Here is a 21983-nt window from a genome sequence, read left to right as displayed (position 1 = left end):
AGCGATTTTCTGCAAGGCGAACTCCGTGCGCTGAGACATTTCGCACCTTATTTGCCTTGGGCATTAGTCTAAAAGTGTGAATTGTTTATAAAGAGATTACAAAACCGAAGACAGGGCGCTCAGTGGGCCGCTGTGTTCGACTTTTGCCGCCATAAAAACATAAAAAAGGCATCACTTTAAGCGAAAAACCAAGGCGGATAATTGCAAAAGAAAGTTTTCACCATCGGCCTCGGCATAAAAGGGGATTTCATCGAGCCGGAAGCAAACAGTTGCCTCTAGAGATAGCTACCGAAATGACCAAGTTCGTTGCGAAGAAAGCTATCCTGCTGCTCTCCCTGCTCCTCCTGGGCACGGCGGAGTCCAAGCCACTGGATGGGGAACAGCATCATATCGAGGATCAGCATGTGCGAAAGGAGCGTCAGCTGAAGATGGCCGGCTCAGCGGATCCAGATGTTAAAATGGTGGCCAACGTGACTCCAGCGACGGGATCTCAACCAATGTCGATGACCATGGGTGTACCAATGAACCAGATGGCACTGAGCTCGGTCGGTGGCCAGTTGGTGCGGTATCCCAACTACCCGGGTCTGATCTATCCTGGCCTAGCACCGGCACCTGGTCTAAATGGCGTTCCCGGTCTGCCGACGAACATTGCCAACAACTATCCCTCGTATCCGGATCCGAATCTGGCAGGCTCAGTTCCCGGCTTCAATCCGTTTGGCTCATTCGGCTATCCAGGCGTGCCACCCATGTATGGAAACTCATTGATGTATCCCAACCCCCAGCTGCCCAATGGATTTGTGCCCAATCCTGCCGTAGATAACTTCCAATCGCTGAACAATATTGTCAATATGGCCAATGTTCAGGGATTGGCTGGCGGCAGTTCCAGACTATATCCAGCACCCCAAGGATTCGGTGGAGCCAATCCGGGATTGTATCCAGCACCTCAGGTCAACATGCAGGGATTGTATCCACCATCCGGTGGTTTCCTGGAGCGCATGAACATGCAGGGCTATGCCCCCGGCTTTTAATTGAGCCTTAAAGCTCCATAAATAATAAGCTAATTTATTTTATTTATTTCGATAAATACAAGAACATTTATACAACAGATTTAACAAAGTGTTTTTATTTATGCGATGTCTTTAGACTTTTATTTGAGTATTCTTTGGAGAGGGATAAATGGAAATGTGTGTCATATATCAACTCTCGTTTTTCAAAACAACCGACGAATCTCTTTTTAAACGCTAATTAAGCAGCAGGTGTCAAGTGCAAGGTTGGTAATTTGGCAAATTTAGCAATCGGAGCCAGGATGACAAGTTTTGAAAGTGAAACGAGCATGCTGGTTTACATCGATTTTCCCCTAGAGATAAAGGCACCTTTTCCAGCTCTGATTTACGATCCACAGTGATTTGTTGGAGGTGTCAAGTGCAAGGTTGGTAATTTGGCAAATTTAGCAATCGGAGCCAGAATGACAAGTTTTGAAAGTGAAACGAGCATGCTGGTTTACACCCGCAGAGCCATTGAATATTTTCGATTCCATCGATTTTCCCCTAGAGATAAAGGCACCTTTTCCAGCTCTGATTTACGATCCGCAGTGATTTGTTGGCCTGCGCAATGCATTTATCTGAGTACCTGGGCCATTGATAAGTTACGCAGGTAGTTGGTCCCTTCCCATGCCGGGGTTAATCCGATAATGGTGTGTATTCAGCTGGGTATAAGAACCCGAGTTGTAAGGTCAAAGAGCGGCAGTCTTCAGTGAACCTTTGCACCATGAACTACTCCGCGTTGAACTGCATTCTAATTGCTATACCCATCCTGCTACTTTTAATGGATATCTGTGAAGCCAAGCCTTGGTGGCCCACTAATGAAGCTGGCTACGATGCCAGCCTGGACCCCATTGCCTGGTCGAGATCATTTGTGCCGGATCAAGTGAGGAAAACCCGCTACAATGTCATTCAAGAACCGAGAAGCAAACATCGCCATCGCCAGTCCTCCAGGCTCTGGTACCAGAAACCAATAGCTACGTATCCCAAGCACATTGTCAATGCAAAATACTACAAGAGATATCTGAGAAGAAGACAAAAACTGGCAGCACGTGAACGTTTCGCAAACTGGAGGCAATAAGCCGCTACTTAGGTGCTAAGCAAATCTGTATATCTAGTAATTAGCAAAATAAACAAAAGACTTAAGACACAAACTAGCTACTTGTATTTTTAGCCCACCAAGTCGCGCGACAGCAAAATCCTGATTCGCTTTAATTAAAGTCAATGATAATCAGATAATTATCAGAATTTCTAAGCTAATTCTAAAAAATCGATGTGGAGAATATTGGTCAAAAAAAAAAAAATGTCTAAGGTCATCGTGATTGCGTTTCAAGACCATCAACCTGGTAATCGCAATGGCAAACATGATGTAACTATCGTTAGGGCCAAGCTAAAGACCTGAGCAAACCCAGCCATTTGCACACACGCACTCACTCGAAGACCAAACTCACCAAAAACCCATCCCAAAAGTCTAACAAAATGTTGGATGAATGAAAGTACGAGTATATTTGGTCAAGATCGCAGATCGCAGCCGTTGCTGGGTCCACACTTTGTTGACACTGCGAATTAGCAACTCTTCGCACGAGCCCAAGTCCCAGACCAGAAGTATATAAACCTAGTTGTCATGGCACTTGGTATTAAGTACCAATCCAGCGAACATCCATCAATCAGCTGCCATAAATCTGTTTCAATCCCTTCGAGACGCACTAAAATGAAGTTCCTTGCCCTGAGTCTCGCCCTGATCTCCGTGATCTCCTGCTCTCTGGCCATCCCTGTGGATTTCGACAATGGAGAACCACTGACACTCTTGGAATTGGAGGCGCAACAGGAGCCACAAGTGGATGAACTGGAGGGCGAGAGAGTGGTACGAGGACTAGGAGGACTGGGAGGACTTGGCGGCAAGTTCGGCGGTTTCGGAGGACTCGGCGGCTTGAAGGGAGGATTCGGTGGTCTGGGACACGGCTTTGGCGGTGGATTTGGAGGACACGGTTTCGGAGGCGGCTTCGGTGGACTCGGCAGCTTCAAGAGCCTATTCGGCAAGAAATTCCGCTAGAGCAACAGCACTCACCCAAATTATAGTCTAAGAGTTTCGTAATAAAGCTTAGTTAAGTAACATTAAAAGTTCCCTGTTTGGTATATGGGATTCAGAGCTCCATAGAACTGCAGTTCAGGTTCGGGAGTGGTGGTAGCTATACCCGTTCTCGTCTTAACGGTGGGCGGAGTTGGTGACTTTGGTTGAAAGCGACTGAAGACAAGACGCACATGACTCGCAAAACTTCGCCACAGCTGAAATGGTTTCGGAACTGGAAAAGGAATTGAATATTTTAAGCTAATCAAATAACCAAATATAATAAAGTAACCAACGTTACCTGAACTTTGAGGTGGTGCCACCTGTGGATCGAACTCCCGCTCATCCAGAGCTGCCACCAGCCCCACAGTGATCCACAGCAGCAGCAAGCGGAACATTTTCTGGAGCTTAGCCTCGTGGCTCCCTTATAAACACCTCCGAGCTCAGCTTTCCCCGCCATAAATCCAACGTAGTATTAATAAACTCTTATAAACAACCGATTGAATGGACTTGCATAAGGCAAACAATTTTATTGCACCCAATGGGGCATCATCACAAAAGAAGTATCACAAAGTCTGCACAATCCATGTCCACTGATTAACCGTAGAATCCACCGCCGTAGTAACCACCGCGTCCGCGATAACGGGTGCGGGTGACCACTCGAGTTCTCTGGAAGCCACCGCCGAATCCGCCACCAAAGCCACCGCCGTAGTACGGTGGTGGAGGTGGTCCAAAGAAGGGTGGTGGCGGTGGTCCAAACGGTGGTGGTCCTAAGTACTGGCGCACTTTTCTAACGTTCTCGTCTGCGGAATTAGCCTGTGCGGTTTCCCCGGCCTCCAGGAGCTGAATAGAGCTTGGTTGCTCCTCCACCACTTCCGTTTCCGTTTCATCGGCTCTTACAAAATTGCATAAAAGCAGAGCAGCAATGCTGAACAAAAATATTATCCACTTGTGATCCATTTCGATGTCGTATTCCTTCTCCAACTTCGTCAAATACTAAAACTCATCGCCCAGCTGGGCTTTAATTTATAGCCAAACATTTGCCTAGAACACCCAGCACCTGGTGTCATAAACAAAGGCGGTTCATTGGCATTTGTTGATTACCATTGAGTGTCTTTTTTTTACATTTTTCGTCTAATTTCAATCGCAGTCGGGCAAAGACGCCGAGAATAATCGTGGGTTTGAAAAACCCAAAAAAAAACGCTTATACAAATATATAAGGTTGACCCAATCTTAATGTGTAGATAAAATGATATATGCTGCGGAAGTGTGAGGCAACCGTGGAACGAGATCTAGATCTCATTGGTTTGTAACTCGAGGTGCTACTAATTGAGATTAAAATGTGTAGATAATTAACTGTGAATGATGCAAGGTTATTGTAATAATATTCTTAAGATACATATTTGAAGTACCAAGCCATCAGATATCATTTGAGCTGATTATTCTTGACATGACCAGACTTTTGAAAGACAAATCGACCAAAGTATCCACACGTTGATAAAGACTACAATTAGCAAAATCCGATAACCAACGATTGGATACTGCTCTTCAGGCCAGCCAACTTGACCCACTGTAATCGCTTGATGGCTTGTTGTTTACCACTCAAAAAGCCCATCCGCCTCGCCTCGCGCGATATTCGACATATATATGTAGATATATATATAAAAGCAAATAGCAGCGCGAGACTCTTCCAGAAATAACAGCCAGTTAAGTACGGAATATGCAAGCTCATCGACTTTGTCGATTCCAAACACTCGACAAAATGAAACTCGATCTCTCAGTACTTTTGTTTATTCATTGTTTACACTAGTGGGTCTCAAGAAACGCTGAGATTTATTCGGAAACATCTAGCCAAAGAAACCGCCTTTGAATTTGGCAAAACCAACAGCGCCGCCAACGAATCCGCCGCCGCCGATGCCGCCTAGTCCGCCCAATCCTCCTCCAATGGGGTAGCCACCGCCATATCCATAGCCATAGCTGGGTATCGTCTGTATGACGGGAACAGTGGTGATGATGGGCACAGTGGACACAACGGGAACTGTTTGGATAGCGGGGGCTGCCACTATGGGGGCAGCAACTCCTCCGCCTCCGATGATGCCGCCTCCTACGATGCCACCTCCTACGACTCCGCCACCTCCAAATCCTCCTATGTGCCGGGGTCTTCTAATGCTCTCCTCGTCGACGCTGGAGAGGATCGGTGTGGTGCTGACGACGGCGCACGCCAAGACGAGCAGGTAGACCGTTTGCCACAACATGATGGGGTTAACTGTTTGGTCTGCCCCACTCCCAGCTGCTTATTTATGCAAATTAATTAGTGGCCACTGTTTGCACTTCCAATTGGCATATTAAGGCGCCCGGGTAAAAAACCCATAACTCTAAGGCCCCATCTATGTTTTGGCGGTTCTATTGGGGGAATCATGGTTTTGCCCGCTGGTGAGGTGGTTCACACCTCGTCATCGTCATCGCTTGTGGTCTGAAGGTCGCCGGCCTGGGCATTAAAAGCCAGGTGATTTAGTTAAGGTAACTCACATCGTTATTGGACACTCAGTCGAGATGAGGTGCGATCTTCAAGTGCATTTTTTGTTATTACTGGGAATTGGGGCTTGGCGGACTGCAGCCCATTCCCTGGGAGGAGGTGCCATCGAAGCGGTTGGAGGAGTGGCAGCCATTGGCGGATTGGGTGGCATCGGAGGAGTCCAGCAGGTTCCCGTTGTGCAACAAGTGCCCGTTGTCCAACAGGTTCCCGTCGTGCAACAGGTCCCCCTCATCCAACAGCAGCCACAAGCTCTTGGCCTGGCAGGTGGAGGTGGATTCGTTGGTGGCGGAATCGGAGGCGGTGCAGGTTTTGGACGCTACAAGGAAAGCTACCGTGTGCGAGCGAGGGGATTCGGCGGTGGATACCGCGCCCGGTACGACAAGAAATTTGGAGGAGGATTCGCCGGATTTGGTGCTGCTGGAGGAGCGGGTCTAGCTGGTGGCGGTCTGCTGGGATAAATACTAGCATGTTATGTAGATTAATAACCATTGTTATTATTAATAAATTGTATTAGTACCATAAATATGTTTATTTTTTACAATAAGACTGTTTATGTTGGAACAACTAAGCAAACGCATTCTCTTAAGAAGTAGTATTTACCATCAATTCATTTTCCGAAATATGGTAACGTAATCCTGAGAATTTGCTCCTGAACACCCTGTATTTCTTCCGCTCTGCATTTCTGCTGACCTGCGCAGATTCCACCCCCAGCAAAAGTCCAATTGGCGCTCTGTGCTCTCCCAATCTATGATATCCTACTCTCTGGTGGTGCATTTCGTCCCATTCATTTCCGTTATTGTTCTACTTACTCAATATCTCAGGAGCACGCTCTTTACAGTGAATTTGTTCCACTCTTGTTTTGACTGTTAAAGAGACACTACAGTGGTTTACATTGCAGTACACTTTTTCAAATTACAATAGGTTAAAATAGATATGTTTTCTAAAAAATGTATTTTTTTAAATATATGTGTTTAAAAAATATAGATTATTATTATCGTTTTGATTTGTATCTGCAAAATGTTACATTTAAATGTTAAATAAAACAGAGCTTGCTTATTATAATGTTTATTTTACAAATTTTTTTTATCCACAATACTATAAGTTTTATCAAAGTTTTTCATAACCAATAGTGTGTGAATTTAGTTTAAGAGTAAACGTTAAGAGTACCAAATTTCGCGCTCTTCAAAGAGCTGGACAGATTGGCGAGATGGCAGTTCCCTCGACGTGGAAATGAATTCCTGAAATTAAACGTTGTTCTTTACCCGTCGTGTGCAGTCGCTCTCGCTCCCGTTATTCGCCGTTCTGGGATTCCCGCTGGCGGACTCTGGTGGCCATCACCTTGATAATCCTTCTTGTGAAATATGTGAAGTGCTGCAAAGGGTCTAAGGATATCCAGATATAAACGATGAACTAAACTAGTGCGCAATATTAGAGGCCTAAAAATAGCGAGGAAAATAGCGAAAATAGCAGACATGCCGTGTTTTTGTGCCTCTGTGTGTGCGTGAGTGTCTGCGAGTGAAGTGGAAATTTAAAAATAAAACAACGCTGGGACTCAATCGAAATCCGTCTGTATCGTATTGGCCAACTGCCCAGAAAAACTCCAGGTGATAAGCTCCATTCGAATTATTGTTCGTTTTCTTCTTTTTTTTTTGGCCAGATTTTGTTGTTAATTGAATGCTCGGGGAAAACTTTTAACACTCTCTCCAGCTGTCAGTCTCTTTCTCTCTCTCAGCGATTTCAATGTCTTTCGGACGTTCTCTTAAGCTCCCGCTATTTTCAGTATGACCAGATTATCTCTTTCGTTGGGATTTAAGGAACACAGTGCAATTACTTGAAGTTTTCAATTACCCTAAATAGGAGAAGAGATTGGGGGGCGTTGAAGTCCTGGCACCTGCCTTATCTACTGGCCACAAGAACTGTCTCTTATGCCGCCCCATGCCACCCACTTTCGTAATTGACGAACCCCGGGCAACGTCATTATTCCGCTTTTCGCCAGACCTCTTGGCCCCTCTCGACTTTTCTCAGCGTAATTAGTGTGATTGGGGCCAGTCTTGACTCGCTTTCTTGGCTTCAGCTTGCCATTTGGCTGATTGACAGCAGTAATAGTGGCAAATGCAACAACCCCGCACGGGGAATTGCCTCGAAAGTAAGAAAAGCTGTCCAAAATCATACCTTTTACAAGTCAAAAGTTGTACACCTAGCTATAAAATCATTTGTAGAAAGAAGCAATATCATAAACTCATATTGTTGAGAAAGGAGACTGGTTAACTAACTGGAGATTCCTTAAATAATACAATGTGATGTGTTTGTATTTTCTCAATTCCTCAAAAATCTGCACAAATTGTAAAACATCGCTTCCTAAAACAACCCATTTGTTTTTACAAGTAAAGTGTAATTGATGTGCGAAGGCAGTGCTTGTACACGATGGTGGTAGTTTAAGCATCGGTTGATATCCTGTGGCTTAAACTTACCACCCTCTGGAATAAAATACCCTCAAATGGGGCTGCAACCCTCGGATCCCACGCACTGACGTCGCTGCAACTGAAACCCTGAAAATTGTTTTATCTCTGGCTTCAGTTGGGTGGCTGTGTGTGCCGACGAGTATGTAGTTCAAGGTCGTTGGCCAACTTTCGGAAAGTGTCGGAGGGCCACGATGTGCGTTTTTCTCATTACCATATAGGGAAAAAGAAACTCGAGAGGCCGCGGCAAGTTTAAGGACATGCGAGTGCCCCACTTGAGACGTTATTCTTGGGCTCCAGAGGCGTCCATTCAGTTGACACTAATCACCACCCACGTACCACAAAACGTGACACTAATGAGCACCGGTCATGCAATAGGGCAGCGTGTTGGTGACCTCTTGGAATGTGGCACCTGGCCAAGACCAATCCTGCAGCACGGCAACAGGATGCGCAGTCATTGAACAGTTAATGGAGTGCAGATTGCAACAAGGGGCGCCAACATTCCGGGCCACTGGGCAGATGAAAGTGGTCATAAATCCAACGCCTGCTCTAATCATATCGCCCCCTGGCCCGAAGCCAATGGGCGACAACAGCGAACGCCCCACTTGGCCGGGCTTAATATCAGCTAATTGCATTGGCGTTCCGCTGGCCGGGAGCTCTTTAGACTTGGCGTCGTCAGTAGGGCTCCCCAGCTCCAATGTTTCGGGTTCAACGGGGCGCAAACTGTTGTTATGGTAACCAAACAGTGGAACTTCTTTAAGGTGTATTCAAGATATGACAGGGAACTATATCTTGGCGAAATATTTATAGTAAAGAACTATATGAACATTATAAATCTGGGCTCGATTTATAATCGAGTTTGCTTCTTATTTTATGTTTAATATCCACAGTTATTTTTTATGCCCGACCTAAAGAAGTAGAACTGTATCTTAATATCCGAAACAAACTTCGACAACATTTCCCAGTGTCTGGTGTCCTTTGGCGAGTGACGCAAAGTAGTCGCTTCGCAGTGGGTGGGGTGGTTATGGTGTTTATGGTTATTGGGTGGTGGGTGGTGGCAGCCTTGGGCCTGGAATTATCATTCGGCTTTGGCCTGGCCCCGCTCGCCCCTCGTTGACATGTTTATGCGCAAATTTACGAAGTCTCTCTCCGGTTGTTGTTAAAGTCTCATATCGATTTTGTTAACTCGATTATAGGAACAGCGCCAAAGGATAACTTGTAAAGGATAAGCAAGGACAGTGACTCGTCGACTGTTGTGTGACATGCTAGAAGCAGTTATGGACATCAACTGGGATCCTGGTGAGTTGAGTGACGCACCCAGCTAGTCCAAAATGATTGATTAACCTTTCGCTCGTTGTGCAGCTCTTTCCAAACTGATCAGCACGCTCAAGGAGTCGGAGAATCTGTCTAATGACCAGGAAATCGACTTCCTAAAGGCCCTGCTTGAATCCAAGGAACTGAACGCCCTGGTCAATGTTCACACAAAGGTGGCCAAGGTGGGTCGGGATGATCGCCTGGCCCCCGTGCTCTCCACCTCTGCCCAGGTGCTGTACGAGGTCCTGGAGCAACTGTCCCAGCACTGTCACCTGAACGATGACTGCAAGGAGGCCTTTCACCTGCTGCAGGACTCCCACCTGCAGGTGAGCTGTTTCATTTTGATAAATGAACGATCTTATTAATAGTTTATTAATTTCAGCACCTTCTGTTCGCCCACGATGCGATTGCCCAGAAGGACTTCTACCCGCACCTGCCGGAGGCGCCTGTCGAAATGGACGAGGACGAGGAGACCATCAAGATTGTGCAGCTCGTCAAGAGCAACGAGCCCCTGGTGAGTGTTCGTCCAATGGCACCAGCGCTTTCCATTTCCATGCCCATCTCATCGACGTGATCGCTGTTTTGTGCTGTCCATCGCTTTCCACCGTCCACTGTCGACTTTCATTTCCGAACCCCGCCCCGAATTTCACCGCCCAACCTTCGCCTTTGCCAACTGCTCCTTTCTGCGCCTCCATTCATACTCGTTCTACTGCTGTAATCGCCTCCATGTCAACTCTTTTCAATGCTAATCAATTTTGTCAACTTTGCCTTTGTTAAAATCGAATGAAATCGAATCAATTTATCGAATTCGCCCATACCAAACAAATATGCATTTGTTAACAAAAAAAATATGTAAAAATCGAAAAATGTATAAAAAATAACACAGACAGGAGCACAGAGTGCGGAGCCAATTGTTGTAAGTAATCGAATGTCCATAGTCGTATAATGTCCACTGTACGAAATAAAACAGAAACCCATTCGCCAAGCACTGAAGACAACAAACAACAGCCAGGAAGCTGTGCACACACAAAGATACATGTTACATAAGATACCATTACCATTCGTTGTTCCCATTCCGTTGTTCTTGTCGCTGTGACGCATCCATTAGATACACTCGCATCTAGAACATCGGAAGCCGCACTCCACACAGATACACAATCACACACACACTCTCCACACGCACACATACGCAACCTTTGTTGACTCTCTAGTAACACGTATTGCCTACTTTTAGGGCGCCACCATTAAAACGGACGAGGAGTCGGGCAAGATAATCATCGCCAGAATCATGCACGGCGGCGCTGCAGATCGCTCCGGATTGATTCACGTCGGCGACGAGGTCATCGAGGTCAACAACATCAACGTGGAAGGCAAAACGCCGGGCGATGTGCTCACCATACTGGTAAGTGAGCTTAGAATCGATCGACGAACCCAGATATAGATAGTCGTGGTTGAAAAACACTCCACAAGATTCTTGAAGCAATTCAAGTAATTTGGATACCTTTTATATTACCAGCAAAACTCGGAGGGCACCATTACCTTTAAGCTGGTTCCCGCGGACAACAAGGGCGCCCAGCGCGAGTCCAAGGTTCGGGTGAGGGCCCACTTTGACTACAATCCAGATGTGGATCCCTACATCCCGTGCAAGGAGGCGGGTCTGGCCTTCCAGCGTGGCGATGTGTTGCACATTGTGGCCCAGGACGATGCCTACTGGTGGCAGGCGCGCAAGGAGCACGAGCGCTCGGCGAGAGCAGGTTTGATTCCCAGCCGCGCGCTGCAGGAGCGCCGCATCCTCCACGACCGTACACAGAAGAACGGCACCGATCTGGACTCGAAGCGTAAGCATCCCGCGTTGCCAGCCCATTGGTTCCATAACATTCGCTGTTCATTGTCTTTCCATGACTAAAATTGCTCTAATTTCATGCTTCATCTGTGCCCCCCTCATCTAACCCGACTCAAATTGGCCCCCATCCATGCATTGCCATTGCCAGCTGGATCATGCGCCTCACTATGCACCACCCCACCCGGCTCCCCGCGTCTGCCTGCGAGTAGCAGCACCTCCTCCTGCCGCCAGCCCAAGACTAAAAAGATCATGTATGATTTGACAGAGAACGACGACTTCGACCGCGAGCAGATCGCCACGTACGAGGAGGTGGCCAAGTTGTATCCACGGCCCGGAGTCTTCAGGCCCATAGTGCTCATCGGAGCACCCGGCGTGGGGCGGAATGAACTGCGCCGCCGGCTGATAGCCCGGGATCCCGAGAAGTTCCGCAGTCCGGTGCCGTGTAAGTATATTTAAGTTTGTTTTATTAGGCTCACATTATACGATTCATCATTGGTTTACGATTGCTTGATTTGACCATCTTTAAAAACCTATTCGTTTTTCCAGATACCACCCGACCAATGCGCACAGGTGAAGTGGCCGGACGAGAGTATATCTTTGTGGCCCGCGAGAAAATGGACGCGGACATCGAGGCGGGAAAATTCGTGGAGCATGGCGAGTACAAGGGTCATTTGTACGGAACCTCGGCGGAGAGTGTCAAGTCGATTGTGAATGCCGGATGCGTATGTGTGCTGAGTCCGCACTACCAGGCGATCAAGACTCTGCGCACAGCTCAGCTGAAGCCCTTCCTCATCCATGTGAAGCCCCCAGAGTTGGAGATCCTGAAGGCCACGCGAACGGAGGCGCGTGCCAAATCCACATTCGACGAGGCGAATGCCAGGAGTTTTACGGACGAAGAGTTCGAGGACATGATCAAGTCTGCCGAACGCATCGATTTCCTGTACGGACACTTCTTCGACGTAGAGCTGGTCAACGGCGAACTGGTCAACGCTTTCGAGCAGCTGGTCCAGAATGTCCAGCGCCTCGAGAACGAGCCAGTATGGGCACCATCCATGTGGGTGCAGTAGATCGGTTGCCAAATGTGGATAAGCATTTCATGCAATTTGTTGAAGAACACCAAAGTATTTTTGCCATACGAATTTAGCAATCTGCTAGATAAACGGAGAAGAGACACTATTTACCCGTAGGCGGTCCTGCTGGGCACTCCCGTCCGGCCTTAGTCCTTTTCACGACATGTACCTTTTTGCGTAACAGTGAAAACAAAGAAATGAATACAATAATTGACAGAAAGTGAAGGAAATTTGAACTCAACCAGCATCTATCTTACAATTAAATTATAAAAACTTGTTGTACAAAATTTATTTGTGTTCAAAGAATGACTAAATTATAAATGTATGTATTACACGTTGTTAAAATCAAAGTACAGAGTTAATCCCCCCGTAAAACCTAAACTTAATCGTATTGTATCTCAGTTGTATATACATTCACTAAACTGGAGCATATTGGATACAATGTGACGACATGTCTCATTTCGAAAACTTATTTCACCAAAACGTAGTGACAAATTGTTGAAAACAAGTGAGAAACTAATAAAAAACTATTTTAAATGCGATTGAGAGGGAAGCGTTGTTCATTAGTTTTTCAATTGATGATCTATATATTAAGTTTGTTTAGGGTAGAGAAGACTTAAACACAGCTTTATTGGGCAGCGCACTTGTTGACATATTGACATGCTCACGTACATATAAACTCGTAAATATTATCTGTCACCTATGCTAACCTATGGCGAATGTGTAAATTAGTAGCTTAGGCATATGAAGTCTATCCAGGATGTACTGATCAGTTTCCTTGATTGTATCTTGTAGTGCGAAGACAGAATTCTAGTTTCACATCCACACGTATAACTGGGTCAGGTATCGCTGTCGTCTATACATGTTTTACGATATGCCGCCTACAGCTAGAGTTGCGATTTGGTTCCAGAACGGGACACGCTTATTCCATAAAACTGGGCCAGTCGTCTGGCCTCCCGCCATCCCGCCTCGACTGCTCCGTGAACCGTGGAGTAGTAGTGCTCGCTTGAAGCCTCTCCGGCGAACTGGACAATGGGCCTATCACAGCGACTCTGCTGCCACGCCTCGTCCTCCGAGTCCTTGTCCTTCTCCGGAGTGGTGGCTACCACGGTGAGGGGATGGGCTAACTCCCGTGCACCCGTTCCCAGCTGCTCCGTGTCCATGGATCGGTAGGAGTAGGACCCACGGAAATTGTCATTCGTATACCAGGCGGAGGTGCGGAAATTCGAGGGTTCTGGGATTTTCCACTTCAGGAATCTTCGGAAGAGATACATAACTCCTGCCTGGACCTCATCAACGGGAAGGGTTTCCATGTGCCTGCCGCTCTCGTTAGTTATCCAGCCCGCCAAGATCCTCGGCTGATAGCTCACCCTGTAGAAGCCAAAGACATCCTCCAACCAAGCTCGAGATGTGCCGCGTATGTCGTCCAAGTCCTCGTCCCGCCAGAGCAGGGTGAAACCCGTCCAATCCTCGGCCCAAAATGCCTCGGGAAACTCCACAAAGATTTTGTTGACCGTTCCAAAGGCCAAACCGTCAATGGCACGTTGTTTCTCTACTGGAAGCTGTGGCTGAAACAGCCGGAGGTGCTGATCCTTGAGAACTCCCAGTGAAACGGTGACCACCACATGGTCAGATATGCAGGTCTCTCCATTGCTCATTTGCAGCTCCACGCGTCCGTCGTTCCGATTCCAGTTGATCTTCACAGCACGAGTGCCCAGCAGCAGACGCTGCTCCAGAACTCCATGCTCCACATTCAACTCCCTCGATCGCATGAGAATCCTTAGAAGCTCCACATAGCCCTTGTCCTTCCAGTTTAGCAGGATATCGCCCTCGCACTCCCAGTAGTCCAGGTAACCTCGTCCCGAAACTTGTTCTAGCGTATCCGAGGCCTCGACGGAGTTCTCGAATTTCTGGTAGTTGACAAAGAACTCCTTGGCCAGCTCTGCGTCTATATCGGAGTTTTCCGGACGCCGGAGGGTGTCGTAGAATTTGTTGGTCAGATAGCTGCCCAAGGAACCGCTGCAGTGACGCAGCTCCAGTTGCCGGGTGACCAGTGAATCCCCGACGATGGCTTTCAGGCGACTAGCTACCTCTTCCGGCACCACATCTCCGTTGGACCGGATGCAATCATAGTTCTCGTAGACCGGACCCGTCGACTCCAGCAGCTCCTCATCCTGTTTCCGGGTCAGTTCGTACACAATGTTGTCCCGTTCCCCATGACACCATTGGGCACCCAGATCAATGACGTTGTCTGCAAAGGGTATAGTGTGTATGCGGCCACCTAACCGATCCTCCGCCTCCACGACGAGCACATTCTGGAAGCCCAATTCCAGCAGTTTGGTGGCACAGGCCACACCCGAGGCTCCTGCTCCGATGACAACGATCTTGCGATCCAGATTCCGCTGTGCGCCACTCATTCCGGGTAACTGAATATCTGGTGTGGAAATAAAGGGGTAGCAGAGCAACAGGAGAATTGCAAATTAAATAATAAACACCATAAGTTCGAATGCGCTAGAGTGTGAGTAAGTGGGTTGTTGGAAATTGAGCATACACTTGAAGAAATGATGGTATACTTAAAAGCACATTAATTATGGTTCCCTTTTCAACACACAATATTTAGAAAACTACATTTGGATGAAGTTTTTGAAATTGCAAACTATTCAGAAAGCATTTTTAATTATGTTTTCGTTTAAACACACAATATTAGAGAAATACGTAAATTTTTCGAAATTTCTAACTATTCAGAAATTTATAAAAATTGTTTTTTAATTTTATGCAACAGTAAGCTTACAAAATGTTTGGCGTGTAAATTATAATACAATATCACTTATTCCCAGTCATGCTTAGTCTCTATGGATTTCCTGAGACGTCTAAAATCTCCGAACGTGAATATTTTTACCGTCCATTGCAAATGTTTAAGTGAGTTAAACAAGCACTTTTAAAAATTGTTAGTTGTAGGAAATTTGTTTTTCAAAATTCCCATTCTGCTTTCACAGATATGGCTTTTAAATTTCCCTTTCACTTTCGAAAATAGCATTGTAAATTGATTTCGCAATAAACTTATCGCATAATATACATCAACTGCATAAACAAAAGTCTGTGCGGGTAATTTGCTGATATATGTATAATATGATAGTTTCACCAACAGAATTAATTTTGTGGTTTTTAGCCATTTTTGCTTGCTGTGCATTAGAAATTTGCTTATGGCAGTGGTGCATTGCAATTCCAGACACTTGAGTTTGATCACCGCCCACTTCCCGGACAACATAAACTACACGCGTCTTTTGATTAAAAAGTAACGGCACGTTCGCTCATCTGTTTCGATAACGAACGAGTGAATCCCTCTGCCCGCGAGTCCGACTTTTGATAAGAGTTTCGAAAAAGCTCCCCCCACCCAGCACTGAAAACCACGAGCAACACTGTCGTCGAAAAGGAAAACACACGGCCACCAACACATGTAGCCTCGAATATGTTCACTCGCCTCTGGCCACATGCATTTATTAATAGCCATGGCAGCGAAGGGAAGCCGGTGGGAAAATCGGGGAGGAAAAATCCCAGAAGGAGTATCTAGCCAACCGGACCAGCTGGTTTTGCCTGGCGGTCACCTGAAATCTGAGTGTTTCCAAGAAGAGCAGGAAGTTGGGGGGGAAAGAAATGGAAGCGGTATCCATCTTCCGCCGTTTGACATTGATTTTATATATTTTTGGCCAACAAAATGCTCAAGGTTTTCAGCGGCAACAAAACTGCACACAATAGAAAAACCAACCACAAACATTCGAGAGGAAGTCGAATTTTGGGTTACTGCATATTTGGGGGTGATAATGGGTGGTATGTTCACTTCACTGCGCACTGTCCACTCACCAAAATAACGTTGAATACCGCTTAGCCGAAGTAATTCAACAATTGAACATTTCTACCGGAATATCGGGAGATATATGTATACTATATGCCAGCTGCTGGGAAAACTCCAGCTCCGCGGAAAAGACAAACAACACTGAATGCCGAAACCCGAAAAACATCACATGGAAACGTGCCGCTCTGCCTGTGTGCTTATGCTGTGACCCAGTGGCGTAGTCGGGTTTACCCGGAGGGGTTATGTTCCAAGTCTTTCGAAGATACCCCTTTGGTTGCGCCACTGTGCCCACTGCGCAGACTGTAAGCTCGCCAAAAAGCTCGGGGCAAAAGCATCCAACACAGCTGAGTGGGCAAATCGAGTGGGTTGTCGTCGAGTGGTTTTGGGGCGTAGAGAGAACATGAGAAGGGCCCTGATACTCTCTCCTTGTGCACAGAGAAAAATTTGGTATTAAAATCTATTTTCCAAATCATTGATCTATCAGAACATAATATATAGACTAAGCCTACTAAACTATTTAAAAACATTAAACAATTTGGAAGCTTGTATTTCTCATTTTTGTTTAATTTTAGGCTTTTAAAATTGCGAAAAAATTTATATATATGTATAGAATTTCTCTCTGTGCACTCATGCATATTTCTAGGTGACCCATAAGAAGTACCTCACTTGACTTTAAATCAGGAATTTAATTTATAAGTATATATATTTACTCAATTGCATACAAGTTTTTGCTAGATTTGGTTAAAGGAATTTCCTAAGACTCTTCATTAAATAACTCGTTTGATATTGGTAGGTCCATTTTGTGTGTATGTATATATATGCAGATATATCCTTCGATGTATGTACAGCTCAGTTGCAGTATCCTTTGGCCAAATAGGGAATGACAGAACTCTGGAGCACTTGGTTTATATGTAAGTAGTTAGTTATCTTTTATTACCCGCCTACACTTGACTTTACATGATCATCTGTCCGTAGCTTTGGAATTACATTATATATATATATAGAGAGAGAGGCTGGTAATAAATCTGGTTAAAATTTTTCCGTGTATATACAGCAAGGGAGTTTACATGGAATTGGCTGATAAATCGTTGAAATAAACACTTGCTTTTAAGAGCCCGAATTCAAAATCAAGCTAAGTCATAAATAAATCTAATTTACACTAAATATAAACGATTTGGAAACAACGAAAGCAATTACAAAATAATAAACAAAATTATCACAAGCAATAACAGCCCGGATAGGATGAGAATGGCGGCCCACTGTCGTTTATCTGTAGAAGAAGATTGATGTAGTTCAATAATAGGAATCAAAAGATACAGAAGTATTCGATGGGTCATTTTGATTGTGCTTCACTGAAGCATTTATACTTCTTTAATATTTCAATCAAAATAGTCCTTGAATACCCCAAGTGCCGCACCACTCACCATTATTCATGTGCAAGACTTTGGCAACTTTCTTCATGGTCGTGTCCAACTTGGACTCCGTGGTATCGAACTCGTTCCCGAAGTCGTCTAGCATGACGGCCTGCTCATCAAGCTCAACGCCAATCTGCCGCGAGACCGTCTTGAGGGTACCAATCGAATCGCTGATCATGTCCAGCTGCTCATCCTGTCCCTGGATCATACGCTGCTGTATGGACACTGTTTCGCCCACGTACCTATGACTCGGACTGTCCATGCCTCCGTGATGCGTCTGCCCGTAGTGACTGGGACTGTCAAGGGCGTTCTCCAGCTTGGAGTACTTGGTGCCACTGTGGCGGGATGCTGCTGCCGCTGCCGCCGACATGGTTCCAGCTATGGTATTGGCCACCTGACTGCCGCTATTGATCAGCGAGTTGCCGTTGGGACACTCCACGAGGTACGTGCGATCGTTGTGTGGATGCTGATGGTACTCGTTGGAGTTGGAATTCGAGTTAGGTATGGCAATGGAATGGTTGTGATTGGGGCTGTGGCGATCGTTGTCGAGCAGCGGCTGGTGTGCGGTGATGTCTCTGTCCCGGCTCCGGTTCAGGCTCATCTTATCCTTCATCTGCTTGACCTCATCGCGAGTGTTGTCTATGAAGTGGCGCCGGCTGGAGAGTTCGCGGTTGTCGATCCGAAACTTGCTTGGATTCTTCTCAACGATGCGTATGAGTTCAAATGGTATGGGTTAAGGAAAAAACCTGGGAGACTGATGAGCAAGAAAGTCGGTTCTACCGACCTTAAGATACCCAGTACTCTCTTTTTCATATGTCTAGTGCTAAGAAACAAGTTTTGTATAGTTTATTATACTGACGACTGAAAAGAGCGAATTAAATCACGAATAAAAAGCATATCTAACAAATTTAAATGAGATCTTTAACTCTTTATGCGAAAATAAAGTAGCCAATGCAATTCGATAAAGTTGAGTACCAGGTAACGAATTGATTTTTCAATGGTCTTTGCAAAAGGATATTGATAGTGTCCTCGAGGTCCTCGAGATCCCACTCGATGCTCCGGAGCGAGTTACGCAGCTCGGTGGTGGTCCATTCAGCCTCCGTTCCGCCGTTCTCGCCCAGCTCCCGCCAACGCAGATAGAGGCCGCGGGTTTTGTTCAGAGCTTTGAATACCTCGCTGTTGGGTAAGGGGAGGGAAATGAAAGAAAAACAGAGATATAAGTAAGGTAGCACTTTCCACCAGCAGTTGCAGTTGCCATCTGCCAAATCGGGGACACCTACTCCTTGACCACGAAAAACGGATCCTCCAGAGACATGCCGTGTTCTCTTCTTGCCCCAAAACGAAAACTAACACTCCTAGCAGTTTTTCACCAGCGTGTCGCACTTGACGTTTCTTTTCATGGATTTTTCCGGGCGAAAACCACCCCCCAAAGGTACAAGGGGGCAAATTGCAAGTTGGCAGAAGCAAAATCACTTCGTGGGGGTTACATCAAAAGGCAAGTCAATGGGGAGCAAATTTATGCCTTCAATCCGTTCTATATAGCAGGAATTTCACAATCAACTGGGTTTTATCTTTCGCCTAGCAGCGATGTTTGAACAGCACGTTTATTGATTATTGCACTTGGACCCGCTCCGACGCTTATCTTTCGATTTCTTGTGGATTCCGCCGATTTAGCTGGTTCCGCCGATGGCCCAGAGAACACTGTCGCTATTCGCGCTCCAGAGATTAAGCCCCACCGAGAACCACTACCCCACTGGCATTTGTTTACGCCGCTCCCGCTCCAGCGGCTGCGCACTTTGTCCGCTTAATTTCCAACCCCTTGACTAACCGATTTAAAAAAACAACCCGAATTGTGTCCAAAAAATTCCACAACAACAAATCGTCGGCCAAATGGCCAACACTGATGCAATTTTCAACGCTCCCTCACCTGCTGCTCGTCTCCACGTCATTTAGCAAACTTCGGTCCAAGAACACGGTGACGGACTTTAATTTAAAGTTCACACGAGATAAAAATAAATATATTTAAATAAAGGTTTTATTTTTGTTTTGCTGCTAGCAAAATAAACCGTAAGGCTTAGTATGACCCAAGTGCGATAGCACCCTATTCCCGCGATAGTTTAGTATATATCGTAAAAGCAGAAAATACGTTACTAACTTTTTGAATAAGGTGGCAGCTCTGGGTTTGAATATATTAATAAAATTTCAACTTGAACGGCATAAAACAATATTTTGACAAAACTACTTCATTGGCATGACATAAAGTTTACAAAATAGCACTATTCTTAAACTAGTGCTACTTCACATAGGAACGTTCGTAATAGAGTATTTAAGTCAGCCGCATCAGGAAGTGTGACCAGGCGAGGCACACAAAGCACTTAACTTCCGTTGTGCTACTGCCACACTAACCACCGTTATCCATTTCATTTAGCTGTCAAAGAAGTTTGAAAAGTGCTTGCGAAATGTTGCAAAACAACGCGGTGCGCACTTTGCAATACGACAGTGAGATCCGTGTGGCCCAGCAGCCAAGCCCCTCAGAACCGAGAGGTAATTTAGGGCATATGGCTTTCGAAAACCAATGAAAACAGCAAGTGAATCACCCAGGCAAAAGGTTAACCGAATTGTTACCAACTGATAAGCAGTGCACCGGATTAATTATTGTTGCGAGCGAGTGTGTCACACAGTTCGACGCAAATATGCGGCTACAAGTTGGCTATATCTTATCGGCCAGCGTTTTGTTGTGGTCTGCGATTCCTCAAGTGCCTTTGTTTGGGACGATCGAACCCAACGATCCATCCGATAGTGAACCACCAACTTTTCCCTATTCCAAGAAAAGTAATAAAATGTTTATGTGACTAGGTTATGAAAAAATCAAAAAACCACTAAAGTTATAATCTAAGCGATTTGTTATAACCATAAAATATTTTCAATAATATTGCTATTAGTCAGAGCTTTTATTACGAGTTCAATCATTTTTATTTAATTCAAATTCAATGTAATTTAATTATCTTATATTATAAACTTACAAAATTCAATCTATTAAAAATAATACCCTTATATCTAATACCATTTTTTCCTATACCTTCTAGAAAACCATGCTAAAGCTATGGAAAAGGTTTATAAAATTTTGGTTCAAAGATAATAATTACGATTCTTCTCCTATTGGAAAATGGTCTATATATGATTTGTTTGTTTTCCTACAGTTTATGACTCCCATATCAGCATTACCTCACAACCCAGGCCGGAGGCTCCACGCATCCCGCTGCCAGTGCCGATTCCCACAGTTACGGGAAGCCGGACGCTTATTCCACTTTCCGGATATGATTGCCTAGCAGATCTGCCGTCGGTACATATTGAACAGACCTTTGAGCTCAACGATGGTAAGTACAATCTCAAACATATCTTGAATAGCTTCTAATAGTTCGTTTTCCCTTGGCAGCTCTAACAGGCGTCTCCTCGGAGAATCGATATGTGGTGCGATCCCCACTGGGTGACGCCATTTTCGCGGCCAGCGAGAGTTCCACTGAAAAAGATCGACTAGTTTGGGGAGCTGGCCGACCCTTTCAGATGCACCTGTTGGATAAAACGCACCAGGAAGCTCTGGTTTTTCGCAAAAAACTAGCCCTTGGATCACTGTGCTGCCAGGCAAAAAGTCTAGAGATCTGGATACCACCTGGTAATTTGCTGGGTAAAGTGGTGCAGTCACCCACCTTCATGCAGCCGGAGTTCTTTATCGAGGACGAAAGCACACGACAACTAGTATTCTGTGTAGAGGGTCCTGTCGGTTCAGGACTCTGCTGCTTCTGTTTGCCCAAAGATTGTTACTTTAAGGTTGGCAGTAGCTTTAACTTAAGGATAGAATATTCATTTATAGCTTGTTTATTCCCTTACAGATCCATTCAGGAGGCAATATGAGGGCTTCCATAGACCACAAATGGATGGCCAGCAAGTCTCAGTACACCACGAATATATACTTCACTGATGCCAAGCTAACCGCCAAGGAGCGGGCTTTGATATTGGGATCAGCATTCCTACTGGTAATGTGCTCCCAATATATATAATTTGCCACAATAATGTTTTGTATTCGTTTTTCAGGAATATCTGTTCTTCCAAACCCGCTTTTGATGTGATTCATCAATAAAAAAAACGTTGTATATTCACATTGATTTCTTTATTTTTGTCATTTTTTTGTATAAGATTTTATGTTTCTTTGTGTTTTGTTTTTTTCTCAGTTTTTTTGATATATTTTACAATAATGTAATAGATCACTTCATTTTCTTGTTGTTTAACCACATACATACATTCAAATATATAGATATATATCTATGTGTATATATAGATTTTGCTGCAGCGCTTGCCATAGCAGTTTGTACAATATTTCATTTATA

The 21983-nt window shown here is 45.3% G+C and overlaps 11 protein-coding genes across 16 annotated transcripts; 6 read left to right on the top strand and 5 right to left on the bottom strand.

Moving 5' to 3' along the window:
- Positions 1 to 265: 265 nt before the first annotated feature.
- Positions 266 to 1107, top strand: LOC6608607. Its single transcript, XM_002033305.2, has one exon. It carries the CDS (start codon positions 294 to 296, stop codon positions 1026 to 1028), a length of 735 nt encoding a protein of 244 aa, XP_002033341.2. The 5' UTR covers positions 266 to 293; the 3' UTR covers positions 1029 to 1107.
- A 626-nt stretch (positions 1108 to 1733) lies between these two features.
- LOC6608606 lies at positions 1734 to 2121 on the top strand. The gene has a single exon (XM_002033304.2). It carries the CDS (start codon positions 1768 to 1770, stop codon positions 2119 to 2121), a length of 354 nt encoding a protein of 117 aa, XP_002033340.1. The 5' UTR covers positions 1734 to 1767.
- Positions 2122 to 2690: 569 nt separating this feature from the next.
- LOC6608605 (glycine-rich RNA-binding protein 2) lies at positions 2691 to 3161 on the top strand. Its single transcript, XM_002033303.2, has one exon. The coding sequence runs from the start codon at positions 2752 to 2754 to the stop codon at positions 3091 to 3093; it is 342 nt and encodes a 113-aa protein (XP_002033339.1). The 5' UTR covers positions 2691 to 2751; the 3' UTR covers positions 3094 to 3161.
- Positions 3133 to 3531, bottom strand: LOC6608604. The gene is made up of 2 exons (XM_002033302.2): positions 3410 to 3531; positions 3133 to 3343 (listed from the first exon to the last, which is right to left on the bottom strand). Exons 1-2 carry the CDS (start codon positions 3504 to 3506, stop codon positions 3156 to 3158), a joined length of 285 nt encoding a protein of 94 aa, XP_002033338.1. The 5' UTR covers positions 3507 to 3531; the 3' UTR covers positions 3133 to 3155.
- Positions 3532 to 3608: 77 nt separating this feature from the next.
- LOC6608603 lies at positions 3609 to 4097 on the bottom strand. The gene has a single exon (XM_002033301.2). It carries the CDS (start codon positions 4066 to 4068, stop codon positions 3706 to 3708), a length of 363 nt encoding a protein of 120 aa, XP_002033337.1. The 5' UTR covers positions 4069 to 4097; the 3' UTR covers positions 3609 to 3705.
- Positions 4098 to 4885: 788 nt separating this feature from the next.
- Positions 4886 to 5378, bottom strand: LOC6608602 (glycine-rich cell wall structural protein 1). Its single transcript, XM_002033300.2, has one exon. The coding sequence runs from the start codon at positions 5361 to 5363 to the stop codon at positions 4956 to 4958; it is 408 nt and encodes a 135-aa protein (XP_002033336.1). The 5' UTR covers positions 5364 to 5378; the 3' UTR covers positions 4886 to 4955.
- A 256-nt stretch (positions 5379 to 5634) lies between these two features.
- LOC6608601 (glycine-rich protein 23) lies at positions 5635 to 6161 on the top strand. Its single transcript, XM_002033299.2, has one exon. It carries the CDS (start codon positions 5662 to 5664, stop codon positions 6100 to 6102), a length of 441 nt encoding a protein of 146 aa, XP_002033335.1. The 5' UTR covers positions 5635 to 5661; the 3' UTR covers positions 6103 to 6161.
- A 730-nt stretch (positions 6162 to 6891) lies between these two features.
- On the top strand, positions 6892 to 12872 carry LOC6608600 (MAGUK p55 subfamily member 7). 4 transcript variants are annotated; one of them, XM_002033298.2, is made up of 9 exons: positions 6892 to 7248; positions 9300 to 9402; positions 9466 to 9743; positions 9800 to 9931; positions 10304 to 10333; positions 10652 to 10819; positions 10934 to 11255; positions 11409 to 11702; positions 11807 to 12872. In XM_002033298.2, exons 2-9 carry the CDS (start codon positions 9366 to 9368, stop codon positions 12325 to 12327), a joined length of 1782 nt encoding a protein of 593 aa, XP_002033334.1. In that variant the 5' UTR covers positions 6892 to 7248; positions 9300 to 9365; the 3' UTR covers positions 12328 to 12872. The 4 variants fall into 4 exon arrangements, with proteins under 4 accessions (XP_002033334.1, XP_032570723.1, XP_032570724.1 ...); XM_032714833.1 differs by having other exon boundaries at positions 6893 to 7248; positions 11526 to 11702; XM_032714832.1 differs by lacking the exon at positions 10304 to 10333.
- Positions 12605 to 16353, bottom strand: LOC6608599 (spermine oxidase). The gene is made up of 2 exons (XM_002033297.2): positions 16192 to 16353; positions 12605 to 14764 (listed from the first exon to the last, which is right to left on the bottom strand). The coding sequence occupies exon 2, from the start codon at positions 14745 to 14747 to the stop codon at positions 13218 to 13220; it is 1530 nt and encodes a 509-aa protein (XP_002033333.1). The 5' UTR covers positions 14748 to 14764; positions 16192 to 16353; the 3' UTR covers positions 12605 to 13217.
- A 730-nt stretch (positions 16354 to 17083) lies between these two features.
- On the bottom strand, positions 17084 to 19613 carry LOC6608598 (syntaxin-10). 2 transcript variants are annotated; one of them, XM_032714835.1, is made up of 4 exons: positions 19526 to 19613; positions 18617 to 18774; positions 17608 to 18309; positions 17084 to 17453 (listed from the first exon to the last, which is right to left on the bottom strand). In XM_032714835.1, exons 3-4 carry the CDS (start codon positions 18209 to 18211, stop codon positions 17377 to 17379), a joined length of 681 nt encoding a protein of 226 aa, XP_032570726.1. In that variant the 5' UTR covers positions 18212 to 18309; positions 18617 to 18774; positions 19526 to 19613; the 3' UTR covers positions 17084 to 17376. The 2 variants fall into 2 exon arrangements, with proteins under 2 accessions (XP_032570726.1, XP_002033332.2); XM_002033296.2 differs by lacking the exon at positions 19526 to 19613 and adding an exon at positions 18879 to 19298.
- Positions 19614 to 20014: 401 nt separating this feature from the next.
- On the top strand, positions 20015 to 21761 carry LOC6608597 (phospholipid scramblase 1). 2 transcript variants are annotated; one of them, XM_002033295.2, is made up of 5 exons: positions 20015 to 20142; positions 20799 to 20975; positions 21035 to 21426; positions 21489 to 21632; positions 21691 to 21761. In XM_002033295.2, the coding sequence occupies exons 1-5, from the start codon at positions 20058 to 20060 to the stop codon at positions 21718 to 21720; spliced, it is 828 nt and encodes a 275-aa protein (XP_002033331.1). In that variant the 5' UTR covers positions 20015 to 20057; the 3' UTR covers positions 21721 to 21761. The 2 variants fall into 2 exon arrangements, with proteins under 2 accessions (XP_002033331.1, XP_032572272.1); XM_032716381.1 differs by lacking the exon at positions 20015 to 20142 and adding an exon at positions 20169 to 20430.
- The last annotated feature ends 222 nt before the right edge of the window (positions 21762 to 21983 follow it).

The sequence above is a fragment of the Drosophila sechellia genome, chromosome 2R, assembly GCF_004382195.2.
Source record: "Drosophila sechellia strain sech25 chromosome 2R, ASM438219v1, whole genome shotgun sequence".
Classification (NCBI taxonomy): Eukaryota; Metazoa; Arthropoda; class Insecta; order Diptera; family Drosophilidae; genus Drosophila; species Drosophila sechellia.
Note: the sequence above shows the minus strand (reverse complement) of the source record. Positions and strands in the feature narration are given on the sequence as shown.